The sequence below is a fragment of the Vipera berus genome (assembly GCF_964194415.1).
Source record: "Vipera berus genome assembly, chromosome: 1".
Taxonomy (NCBI): domain Eukaryota; kingdom Metazoa; phylum Chordata; class Lepidosauria; order Squamata; family Viperidae; genus Vipera; species Vipera berus.
In genome coordinates this window covers 319,327,648-319,341,284 of record NC_138202.1, presented here as the reverse complement: position 1 = coordinate 319,341,284, position 13,637 = coordinate 319,327,648, and the positions used below count along the sequence as shown (strand labels likewise).

General features: G+C 37.6%; 1 protein-coding gene across 1 annotated transcript in view; it reads left to right on the top strand.

The window, feature by feature from the left end:
• Positions 1-1,182: 1,182 nt before the first annotated feature.
• The window catches only part of STPG4 (sperm-tail PG-rich repeat containing 4), a gene marked incomplete at its 5' end in the record, with an annotated part of 37,765 nt that continues 25,310 nt past the window's right edge, over positions 1,183-13,637 (top strand). The window contains 5 exons of the mRNA XM_081312894.1: positions 1,183-1,392; positions 6,561-6,623; positions 8,947-9,204; positions 11,780-11,844; positions 13,578-13,626. Coding sequence (XP_081169020.1) covers positions 1,183-1,392; positions 6,561-6,623; positions 8,947-9,204; positions 11,780-11,844; positions 13,578-13,626 — 645 coding nt within the window. The remainder of the gene's footprint in view (positions 1,393-6,560; positions 6,624-8,946; positions 9,205-11,779; positions 11,845-13,577; positions 13,627-13,637) is intronic.

Genomic DNA, 13,637 nt, shown 5'->3' with positions numbered 1-13,637 from the left:
GATCAATGGTATTCTCAATGCTGAGAAATACAGGCAGATACCCATCATGCCATACCATCAGGGAGGTGTGATTGGCACCCAATTTATTCCGCAGCAGGACAACAGCCCCAAACATACAGCCAATGTCATTAAGAACTACAGCGTAATGAACACATCTGGAAGTGATGGTTTGGCCCTACAGAGCCCTGATTCATGAGTCTGAGATTACATGAGGACAAGGATTTGAGGCAGCCTACATCCACAGAAGATTTATGGTTCTTGAAGGAACCTTGCTGAATTGCTTCAAAAACTGCAAATGTACCTAGAAGAATTGATGCTGTTCTGAAGGTAAAGGGTGGTCACACCAAATATTGATTTGATTTGGATTTCTCTTCTGTTCATTTACTTTCCATTTTGTTAATTGATAAAAATAAACCATTAACACTTCTATTTCTGAAAGCATCCTTCATATGCAGCATTTTTGTACAACTGCCTAACTCATTGCCTAAAAACTCTTTGTCTAAAATTGGACCTGGTGTAATTAAATGAGAAATATATACATGCATTTATTAAATTTGTTTGCTGTCCATCTCGCCACAAGGTGATTGGGTGGTTTACAATATTAAAATGAAAATATACAGGGGGAGGTGGCAACTTCTGTTAGATCAGGGGTAGGCAACCTCGGCTCTTATGACTCATGGACTTCAACTCCCAGAATTCCTGAGTCAGCATAGCTGACTCAGCATAGCTGACTCAGGAATTCTGGGAGTTGAAGTCCATGAGTCATAAAAGAGCCGAGGTTGCCTACCCCTGTGTTAGATGATCCTGTGTGATATTCCTCCATTGGGGCCCCAGGCCAACTGATAGAACCAGGTCTTCAGGCTCTTGAGGGAGGTCAGGAGGGTGAGAGCCAAGCAAATTCTGTATTCTTGATGCATAGTTGTGTAATGAAAACCAACTGATATGGGTTAGTCATTAAAGCTGCCTTTACTGATAGGAAGTGAATACATAGCATCACAGTTGTGATTGTGATATTGTCTAGTAGCTTGAAGATGAGTCAAGGGCACTTGTGTACCCCTTTCCTTACAAGATGGACCAGCACATCAATTAGGCACACCACCAGGTTGGGAGCGGATATTATTCTTCCGCAAAACACAAAAAATCTGCTTCTAGACCACCATACACTAAGACCAAGAAGTAAAAATGATTGGCGGCCGCTTCTCAAGTGGAAAGGTTGAACCAATAACTACAGGTTCTCTGGAAAGACTGAGTGTGAGTGATGCATTTTGTTTTCACATGGACTGTGTTTCAAAGGAAATTTCTCTAAAATTTTCTGGATCAACGGGCACATGGTTTCTCCTAAATTTGTTATATGTCTCAGAAAATAGTTGTATTGCTAAGTACAAAGCACAGGTAAGCCAAACACACTGGCTGCAGTACTTTCTACCCCATCCTCTAAACTTTTTTAATGGTTAGGAAGGTAAATTAAAAGGTTAGTTGATGCTAGTATTTTTATTTTTAAGAATGCCTTTGGAACCGTATCAGGAACAGATGTTTCTTTATCTTACCAGGTCAAAAAGGCTTAAGAATATTTGTTGAAATAGAATTGTAAGAACTAATGAGCACTTAAGCAAAATGCCTACTCACGGAAAATGCAACAATTTAGGAAGCATCAACTCACACAGCATTACCTGCTCCTTTCCCTATTACCCTGCTCATCTTTGCTCTTTTCTGAGCAACAATGTACATCTTTTGATTTACACGTCATTTTTGTTTTTAAAGTTTTATCAGCTGTAAGATGGAGCAAAAGGAACAGGAAGATCAGTCTCATGACAAACACTGGGGACCTTGGTTCTATTAGAAGAATAAAACAAGTGGTATACAAAAATGTCTTCTATGTATCTTCCATGAATGGATCTTCAATTTCACTTATCAAAAAAGTATTGAAATCATTTTGACATACATGGCATGGTTCACACGTGAATCAGTGATTTCAGAACTGCAGTAATACTACAGATCCAAAAATCCCTGCCCCATTTGCTTTTAAACAAAAATAGATTCTATTCCAAATAAGTCACAATTTGCCATTTATCTAAACTTTAGTACAATTTTCACTGCTGTTGCTTCTAATATCTCTGGTCCTGACATGGTTCCAAAGGTGTTCTTAAAAAATAAAGCTGGTTTCAATGTAACATAACCTTCCTGCCCATTAAAAAAGTTTACAGAGGATGGGGAGTGGAAAATACTGAAACTGGTCTTTTGGCATAGCAGTGTTTTTTATTTGGCAATACAGTATGTAGCACGATAATTAAAAATGCAGAGACCTTAATTCATCATAAGTGTGTGGAGTCACTTTCCTTGATCCATTTCATCAGGTTTTGGATGTGGAAAAGGGGATTAATAGCATCAGCCAGTAAACTATCTGTGTAAATGAGAGACTATTGTTACTGGAAAGATGTATGCTAATACAAATCAATAATGGAAGGAATCATTCAAACCTGGTATATTACAAGGTTTTTGACCGAGAATACATAACACTGTGTCTGTGTGCGCAAAACTGATGTGTGGTTCTATGACCATGATCTTGCAATCCACTTAACTGAATTAATCGGGGAAGTACCAAAACAGGTAACATGCTCCAATCATTTAACTTCCCCTCTCCCCAGTAATTAAATGTAACTCCAGCAGATCCAGTCACAAACAGGATTAATATAGTATTACTCCATAGATTAATATCTTGGGAGCACTTAGCATAGGCACCAATATGTCTACTCATAGAATCAAGAATTAGAAAGAATTTAAATCATCCAGTGAAATTCCCTGCACAGTGCAGGACCACTTAAAGCATTTTGGACAAATGGCAATTTGTAGTTGCTAAATTATTCCATTGATTGACAGTTATTACCAGCAAGAAAATTATTCTATTTAACATGAAATCTACTTCCCTGTTGTTTCAGCTCACTGGTTCTGCTCCTGTCTGATTATGCCTTCTCTCTTTTTGACAGACATCTGGATACCTGAAGATTGCTATTGCATCTCTTCTCAATCTTTTCTTCAGACCAATATTTCTAGTTCCTCTAACTGTTCTTTATAGGACTTAGTTTTTGGTCTCCTCGATATTTTGGCATTGTCCTTTAAAGTCCAATTTTTGTTTTGGTTTTTTCACTATTGAGAACTGTGGTGCCAAGAACTAGGAACACTATTCCAAACACTATTCCAAGGCAGAACCAAATGAGACAATTATGATGTGGACTCAATGCTCACACTTTTCATCCAATTCAACTTGTTATTTATTACAGTGCCTAGATTCTTTCCCCAAGTTTTTCTGCCAAACCAGGTCTCATATACCGTAGTTGTGCCTTTCATTCCGCCCCCCCCGATGTAGAACTTTATATTATCCCTGTTAAATATCATTTTATTCATTTTAGCCCACTGCTGAAATCTGTCTAGATCTGTATGAATCTTATCTTGCTATTTTGATAATAATTTCATCAGTCTCTTCATCCAGGTCATCAATAGAAATGTTAAACAACACAAGTTCCAGAATTTTGTCTTGTGATGCTCTATTTGATAGAACTTTTGAAGTGATATGGAGCAATTTATGAGTATGCTCTGGGTGCAGTCATTTAGCCAATACAATTATATCATCTAATCCTCTCGTTTTTGGTGTATCAGAGTTAATCTTGATTCATGGTTAGTACATGGACAAGACTATGCAGTTTTCTTGCAATAGCTTCAGAAATGATTTCCTATTGCCCTGTAGTGAGAGTTAAGAGAGATAATGACTAACCCAAAAGGTTTGCAGAGGTCAAAATATTCTATGTCCATTGTGTTTTCCTGGTAACTCTGTCAAAAAAGAAGACATGGTTAGTGTGACTTATTTGTGACAAGCCCCAGCTGGCATGGGCATCTATAAGCCCTGCAAGGTAGTCCAGACCATAAGTACAACCAGGAGAGTACTACCACTATATTGTAAAGTTACATTAAACAGAATCTTGGATTTCTCCTGCCTTTTATTCTTCAGAAAACCGGAGACATCTTTTACATGCCAGTTGTCCCATTTACAGCTCCTTCCTTGCCTCCCTAGGTCATTCTCCCATTACATCTGAAGGGATGGGCAAAGCGAATGATGCCTTGTATAATTACATAAACACACAAATGCTGGAATTTACATACAGGTGTCAAATGTTCTGACCCAAGCATATAATTGGGTATTTGCATGATTATGTAATGGTATGTTAAGTCTCTACTCATTCTGTGTTTTAGTTTCTGCCAACTTCTTGTTTCCTTCTTTGGTTATACATCCCTGCTATTTTGTATTTTTTCTTTTCAGCATTTTGGAAACCCTGTGTTTATCTATGCTGGTGTCTAGATCTCTCCCATTTTAATTTCCACTGTTTGCAATTACACCTTCAATAGCCCATTTTTCAGAATTTCGCACCCTTCACAGAAAGTTTTCTCCTTCAGAATGTTAAGCCACTGGATTAATTCACCAGAATCCACTTTTCTAAAATCAAGTATGCGAGTGTTCTCTCTATCTTTGATAGCATAAATTCAAGGATAACAAGGACATTTTCTCACATTTCTGGTCAGTAATTCCTTCTGTTGGTAAAGTTTATGTGTGGTATAGCAGACTCCTCCTTGTTCCTTCTTTGTGCTTCTAACAAATGACTTTGCCAAGAGATGATAACATTTGGGAGATCTCTGACTCTTGGCAAAGTGAAATCTCCCGTTGTCATTAAAAGGTAAAGGTAAAGGTTCCCCCGCACATGCGTGCTAGTCGTTTCCGACTCTAGGGGCCGGTGCTCATCTCCGTTTCAAAGCCGAAGAGCCAGCGTTTGTCCGAGGACGTCTCCGTGGTCATGTGGCCGGCATGACTAGACGCCAAAGGCGCACGGAACGCTGTTACCTTCCCACCGGAGTGGTCCCTATTTTTCTACTTGCATTTTTACGTGCTTTCGAACTGCTAGGTGGGCAGAAGCTGGGACGAGTAACAGGCGCTCACTCTGTTACGCGGCACTCGGGATTCGACCCGCCAAACTGCCAACCTTCTGATCGACAAGCTCAGCGTCCTAACCCACTGAGCCACCGCGTCCCCCCCGTTGTCATTATTATCTTTTTAAAAAAATTGTCATCATGCCCTATAAAATTCATCCAAATCTTTCACATGTCTACATAGTTTACAACATTTGTCTCCATGAGGAAAATAGTGCTCAAAAAAGTGAACTTTTCTATTATCAAAATCATTGTCAGTCCTAAGAGCACATAGCATACCTCTAAAATACACATTTGCTGCAGTTCCCAAAGCCAGTGCTTTGTAAACACTCCAACAATCACAAGGTGGTAGCAAAGAGATACACTAAAAAATTCTGCTGCCATACCATGGACATCTAATATTTTACAGACCTAGCTGAAGTTGCCCTGTTTCTGGCAAATGGGAAATGGTTTAGAGATGTCATAAAACCTCAGTAATCTTCTGATAAAGGATTGTGGAATAACAGAAACCTTTTGAAGAAAGAGTGGGACCTCCATGTTTTCCAGTTGGTGATTCTGATCTCCTTAGTGTGTTGACATGGTGCCAGAAAGGTGTGCAGGTGTGAACGGGCTAAACTCTGATTGGACTAAGCATGCTGTGGCATCAGTGTATTTATCTACATATCTTAATACCAAGTTATGTGAAAACAGAGCTTGCAAGCCAACCAACTTGCTAAAATAACAGAACAGAACAGGGTGCCTTAGGACTAGACAGAACACGGTTTAAATATATTCAATTTGTCTCATTTTAGAAGGTCATTGGGGAGGGATAATCTGTTTGTCCTAGTGAACAGAAAGATATTTTTTTTATTCATTTGTTGCTTCTGATCGACATTTTTCACAGGTTTATGGAAAAAAAGACCCTGCACAAACTCCTTTTAGAGGAGTTTACAAACAAATACATATTTCTCAGTCTGAAAGCAGAAACCCATTCTTAAAATCTTGTATCAATTCTTTATCTGCTATGTTTTGTTCCCAGATGCTTGTATCTTCTTCTATGTAAGAATGCTCAAATCCTTAGCATGTGGATTGTGATGTCATAGATAACTATTGCTGATCTGATGCAATAATCTGCTTAAAAACCCCAGAGGGAGAGCATGGTTGACAGCATCTTGGGCAGTAAATCAAGCAAACATTCCACAGTAAATGTTCTACAGCTATCTTATTTCAATTGCAGCTCTCATTATATTTTCTCTTGTAAGATTAAACATTTTAAATGTATGGTAAAACTAAACATTTCCTCAGGTGAGACTCCTAGTGTCTTCCTGGAGACATCCTTATACTTGGCAGCTGTATGGAAGCATTCTGCCATGTTCTTTTTCAGGCTGTTTTTCAAGTTCTTTAGTGCTACAGGCCTTGACTTCCTGGTTGACCTCCATTTAAGTTCTGATCAGATTGTCACCTTGCTTCAGTGATCAGCCCTATTAGGTTAGGTACTAAATCTACTGCTATTCTAAATATGAAACCATTTTAATTTTTTTCTGTATAAATATTAAGGCTCTCTTACACTTAAAGTCGTTCTTTAACCATCCTGATTTTTTTTCTAGGCAGGAGAACATGAAAAAATACCATATCAAAGAAGAGATACATGGTGGAGAGAATCACTAAGGGTACATAATGTGATATCTATTTATTCTTGTGTTCTTCATTTACAAGCATAAAATTTATTAAATTTGTATAGTTACCAAATATTGCATGTTATTGTATTATATTCCAATTTGGGAATTAGTGCAATTAAGACAAGTGAAATTATTTAATAGCTTTGCATTCTCATTCTTAAATAAAGTAGAATTTAGGGATATCATGTGATACTTTAGAACAGCCTTCTCCAACCTGACATCCTACAATTTCCAAAACTGGTCACATTAGTTTGAAATTTTGATAATTGTAGCCTAATATACCTGGAAGGCATGAGATTAAGACAAGCCAACTGAGAATATTCTTAGCCTGTTGAAAATGCTATTATACTCATAAATGCTATTGCAGTCATATTCCCCGAGGTATCTAGTTCTATGAGCACAGAATGTTGTACTAATTAGTCCTTGAGATGCACTAGTATGGCTCCTCTTATAATCTATATGCTCCTATGAATCATTGAAAATAATGGACTTGCTTCATCCCACCCTTTGCAGAACACTTTTCACAGAGATTTCTGTATTATTTATTTATTTATTTATTTATTTATTTATTTATTTATTTATTTATTTATTATTTAAATTTATATACCGCCCTATTCCCGTAGGACTCAGGGCGGTTTACAGGGAAAATTAAAATACATAACATACAAAATTAAAATCAGTTAAAACTATGATTAAATTACAGTCCCTGAAGTTAAACTAAAACCCAATTAATTAAATTAGTTAAAACCCCTCAGTCTGGGCCAGACAGCTCGAAAAACCAGGTTTTCAAGTCCCGGCGAAATGAGCGAAGGTCGGGGGCAGTCTTAAGTTCCGTGGGAAGTTGGTTCCATAGGGCCGGCACGCCCACAGAGAATGCCCTTCCCCTGGGAATAACCCGCCGGCATTCCTTAACTGGCGGTACCCTTAGAAGGCCTTCCCTGTGGGAGTGCACAGGATGATGGGAAGTTGATGCCGGCAGCAGGTGTTCCCTTAGATAATCCGGACCCAAGCCATTTAGAGCTTTATAGGTCATTACCAATCCCTTGACTAGGGATTGGGTAGTTTATATCTATATATATATATATCTAACATTATATATATATATATCTATATCTATATATATATATATATCTAACATATATCTATATATCTATCTACCTATCTATATATCTAACATTAATTCATATCTATATCTATATCTATATCTATATCTATATCTATATCTATATCTATATCTATATCTATATCTATATCTATATCTATATCTATATCTATATCTATATCTATATCTATCTATCTCTATCTCTATCTATCTCTATCTCTATCTCTATCTCTATCTCTATCTCTATCTCTATCTCTATCTCTATCTCTATCTCTATCTCTATCTCTATATCTATATCTATATCTATATCTATATCTATATCTATATCTATATCTATATCTATATCTATCTATCTATCTATATCTATATCTATATCTATATCTATATCTATATATCTATATATCTATATCTATATCTCTATCTCTATCATCTCTCTCTCTCTCTCTCTCTCTCTCTATCTATCTATCTATCTATCTATCCATACCGTATATAAGAATTAATGTTAGAATAAGCTTCCCCAGGTTTCCCTCTAAGGACTGAGCTACTTCCCGCAAGCTTTTGATTTTTTTGGTCTGGATAGATCTTTGCAGTGATTCCAGTTCTACTTCTGTGAATACCTTATTTTACATTATAAATCAACATTGATCTACTAGCCTCTGTTCTGTTATTTCTGATTCCTTGTTGACCTGGGTGACGACTGATCTGACCTTTCTGAAAATAACTGAATAAAAATATTTCCCTTGTCTTCTAAGTCATATATTTGAATTGAGCCACAAATACTGTAGGACGTCTGAATATTTAACATTAATGTTTAGACACTGGATTTCTCTGTATTAAGTCCTTGAATTATTAAAAGAAATGCAATGAAATAAGAGGTGATGGGCTACCCAAATGACTTATTAGCCCATAAGTGAAATATGTCCCCAGCTAAACTGTTCTTTGGAAGATTTGCTATTATTAGCTGCAAGAGGACCATTACCTACACGTAGGTTATGTTAATTTCCATGGGGCACCAAGATTGGTCAGTCTAGCCTAGTGTTTCACAATCTCAGCAAGATATGCTGAGGAATTTTGGGAGTTAATGTTCACACATTTGATCTATTTCAGCCAAAAAAGGATACATAATGATCTGCTTAAAGACACTGCTGAAATCCATATTTATATCTTCAGATATGCAAAACACGTTATACTTGCTTTGTTTCTCTCTACTAGCCAACTCCAATTCCAGGGTTTTATCCTATACGAGGTTTTCTTGAAGAAGCTCAGTTGAAACCAGTGAAAGAAACCTATAATTTTAAAGGTGAAGGGAGAAAGAGAGCATCCATCTATGAGCAATTACCTGATCTGACCTTGCCAAATGCTTTCATGTACTATCCTCCTTCATTTGTCGAACTGGCAGAGAAAAGACCTGCTACTTATTCCTTTAAGAGTACTTCAAGGCAAAGCAACTATCCAGTCAACAGAGATAAGGTAAAATTAAGTTAGAAATGGGCTTCTGTAACAATAATTGCTATTTTAAAGGAAAAGGTATATGGCCAAAATATGGTTTTGGATATCTCAGGGTCTATCATTAATATCCTGATCCTGTCTTATATCCCAATGGCAAGTCCTTCCAAGTGGGCTCAATGGCCAATGAATGAGGAGCAGGGAATGGAAAATCAGAGAGAGTTAGAAATGGAATGGAGAATCTCAAAAGAGGTTATCACCATCATCTTAGAATAAATAAATAATAATAATAGTCCAATCAAAATCTGGCTGACAATACAACAAACAAATAATAACAATAATAATGTCCACTGACGCATTGCCTTGATATGGTTGTGGAGCTTGTGTGTTCTGAGGAGAATGAGAGCTATGCCGAAAGTTCTCTTCTCATCAGAGGGCCAGACAAAGAATGTTTTTCCCATAAAAAAATATAGGTAAAGGTAAAGGTTCCCCCGCACATGCGTGTTAGTCGTTTCCGACTCTAGGGGCCGGTGCTCATCTCCGTTTCAAAGCCGAAGAGCCAGCGCTTGTCCGAGGACATCTCCGTGGTCATGTGGCCAGCATGACTAGACACCAAAGGCGCACGGAACGCTGTTACCTTCCCACCGTAGTGGTCCCTATTTTTCTACTTGCATTTTTACGTGCTTTCGAACTGCTAGGTTGGCAGAAGATAAAAAAAATATACTGAGACATAATTTACAGAAACTTACAGCAGATGAGTCATTGTCCAGGTCAACAAGGTTTCAGAAAAAATAGAACAAAGGCTAGTGGATCAATGTCTATTTATAATACAAACTAAAGTACAGAAGTAGAATCGGAAGAACTACAAAGTTCTATCCAGGGCAAAGAAATCAAAGCCTTGCCAGAAGTAGTTAAATGGTAGAGGGAAACCAGGTAAAGTTGGCAGTAGAGGAGCCAGCATAGCTATTGAGTTGTTTTCATCCCCAAACCAGGCATCCTCTCATCTGCCTTCTCCTCAGAAAGACAAAGTCCTCTAACTAAAAAGCAAGAGGAACTGGAACAAAGAATAATTGACACAACATAATAAGGTTGCCTGCATTGAAGTTTATTACAAAGAAATAATTAGCACAAGTTTTAAATGATGCCAATACTGTAATATCAAATATGAGCAATTACTCACTATAAGAACCAAACTAACTAATGTATAATACAGGTGCAGTTATAACTGAATATTTGGGCTGCAAAATCAACAAATAACAAAATAAACAAAAAAGCCAAACAGTGCACTAACAAAATAGAAGGCCAGGCTGGAAAATAAGATCAGCAAGCTAAGATCAGATGCAAGCAAGCTACAACAGCTGAAAGAAAGATAAAGAACAAGAAGACAAAAAGAAAAAGAAACCTGATCAAGAAATACCACCTAGAAAGAAGGAAGAGTAAGGAAACACAGGAAATCAGCAGATACGAAGTTTAAACAGAATCTCTGATTTCAGTCAAATCAGAAATATTTCTATCAATCTATCACTGGAGAGACTGCAGTGAGCCAATCAGTACCTGACAAGAAACGGTTTAGTTCTGGGCACAGATATGGGACAACCCAAAGAAATAAACAAGAATGCAGTTTGGATAAAGGAGGTGGATAAGAATAAAAAAGAAGCTGAAATGAAAGAAATTGTAATAACAACAGTGAAGAAAAGGGAAAAGAAGATCAACAATTGTTCAGCATTGCATGAAGATGAACTGCATATTTTTTGGTAGAAATATTTTGACTGATCTTACACCCGCTTGTTGCCAAGCTGTTTAACAACATGCTCCAAGAAGGTGAAATTGTAGATTGGTTAACATCTGATAATGAAAGATCCCACAAAAGGAGCAGCATCAGGCAACTACAGTCCAAAACTGCTTAACAACAACTTTCAAATTGCTAATTGGTGAGGTAGCTGATGTAGTCCAACAGCATCTAGCTGAAAACAAGCTTTGATTACCAGAGCAGAAAGGAAACCACCCAAACAGCAAAACAGCAAAACAGTTTATAATTGATAATTGGAAGCAAACTGGTAACCAGTGCAGTTTATAAAATACATAATAAGATTCTATACAGCAAGCTTGTTCATTCCTAGTCAACATTCGAAGTGTCAAAGTAATGAAGAATCTTGTGGCATCTTAAGAGGTTCAAGGCACCAAAAACAGAAATGTAAAATATTCATATGGTAGAATGAATTGTAGCATTTCTGATTGCATATGGTGAATACTTCACTCTACTCAGTATGGTAGTAACTAAAAGTAAGTAAACGTTACCTAAAGATGTGTGAGTAAAAGTGTAAAACCTATTTGCAAATAGAAAATTAGGACCTTAGAGGGGGAAAAAAAATCTGGTCGTAGACTGGCTTCTTAGTTTCCAATTTGCAAAGAGGGTTTAAAGATAAAGGGAAAAGTAACCTCACATCTGCAATCAAGTACAGCAGCCCATTAGTTTATTTCAGTCATGCCAAGACAAGGCAGGACAAGGCAGATTTGATCTCTTGGAAAAGTTGATCAATAAATTAGGCTACAAAACAAAGCCTAAATTCTTATACACTATGTTTTTGATTCCCCATAGAATATAAACACTGATCCTGGACAATATGATCTTTTCCCTCGTCCAGTTCCTACTTTTCCTACTAAGTAAGTATAATTTCTAATCTTGTTTTCTTTTTAAGCAGATTATTTTGGCATGTAAAATCTTAATATTTTTGAATTTGGCTACATTTCCAAGCAGTAAAATAGCCCTTGCCTGAAGCCAGAGCATTGTGGCCAGAGGCCAAAATAGATTCTTGCTGATTTCCATGAACAATTAGCCTTTTTTGAGATCCTTCCTTACTGTAGAGATACCTTCCATTTTCTGTGAGGGTGATGCAAAAAGTCAGCAGGAGATAGAGGTCCTAAAAGAGTGGCAAGACAACAAAGAAGTAGTCAAACAACTGTTCATCTCGCCAGGCTGGTCAGTTACAGGTCAAGGCAATGTGTTGCCTTTTAGGTTTCTGAGACTGTAATTCTCATAAGTCCATCCAGAAGGGCTAGTGGTTGAATTATGGAAAGTGTCATCTAAACATTTCATATGCAATTGGTTGTTTATCTTTGTCTTACTCTGTTCACCTTGCTGTGATGAGTTGGACAAATACATTGCATCGCTATATAAATAGGTGGGAAATATACAGATTTTTCAAAGGCATGTTTGAAATAAAATTGGATTGTAGACTCACTACCAGAAGGAAGGGTTGGTCCTAGAATAATCACTGACATTTCTGCAGCAATGCTGTGCCTTGGATTTCCAACTATTTTGGCATATTATTAAGGCCAGACTCTTTTGTGGATGAAAGATCAAGGAATGAAGTTTAATGTGTGTGATTTTTTTTAAAAATGACCTGCACATATGTCAATTGTATATAATTTTATTAAATTATAGTGTATCTATGTAGCTTGCAAAAATCAGTTAAACTTAAGTTTCTCGGACCGTAGGCTTGAACCTTCCTTTGATTCTCAGTATTATTCTAGGAAGGCCTTAGTCATTCATTCCCTCCACTTGACTTCAGTTGGATGGTGAGAAAAGAGTTACAGGTGAATAGCCTTGAAATATGCTGGTGGGTTAAATGATGATGTCAAAGTACCGTAACTTTAGCAGCTCTCAGTTTTAGCCTTTTGGGAGAGGACCACTAACAGTGCAAAGCAGACCTTCCAGAAAAGGGTTTTGAAGAAGACTGAATTGGTATTGAGGTTGGTGCAGGCCATTCCAGGGTTCTTTTGCATAGGCTGGATTGTATTCATGGGCATAGGAGCCTATGTTCTGTACATTAACAAAGAGGAAGCCTTGTTTGTGTTCATTGAGATGCTTGGGCATGTCGTGAGAATGGCTGATGGTCAGATTCTGAAAGATCTCCTGTATAGAGAACTAGTGCAGGGAAAGCGCCCCAGAGGGAGACCAGAGCTGTGATATAAGGATAGCTGCAAGAGGGATCTAAAGGCCTTGGGAATGGACATTAACAGCTGGGAAAACTTGACCTCTGATTGTTCAGTCTGGAGGCTAAAGACGCAGCGTGGCCTTCTCCAATTTGAAGAGACACTTGTGCCGGCTGAGGCAAAGAGGCAGTCCCGGAACCAGTGAAATCTGGGGGCTGAACGGGGGACAGATTGTATCTGCCCTCAGTGTGGAAGGGACCGCCACTCTCGAATTGGCCTTTTTAGCCACACCAGATGCTGCTTTAGGACCTCTTTCCAGAGCACGATACCATAGTCTCTCGAGACTGAAGGATGCCACTGAATGAGATAAAACTAAAATACCCAATTTTACTGAAATTACTGTTATTTCAAAAGAACCTAAATGCTAAAATAATTTTATTTTCTCTCCTTATTCTATGTAGGAGCTCTATGTTTCGATCTGCAGTTCAAAGACACCCCATTTTTCCACTGGTAAGGTCTAT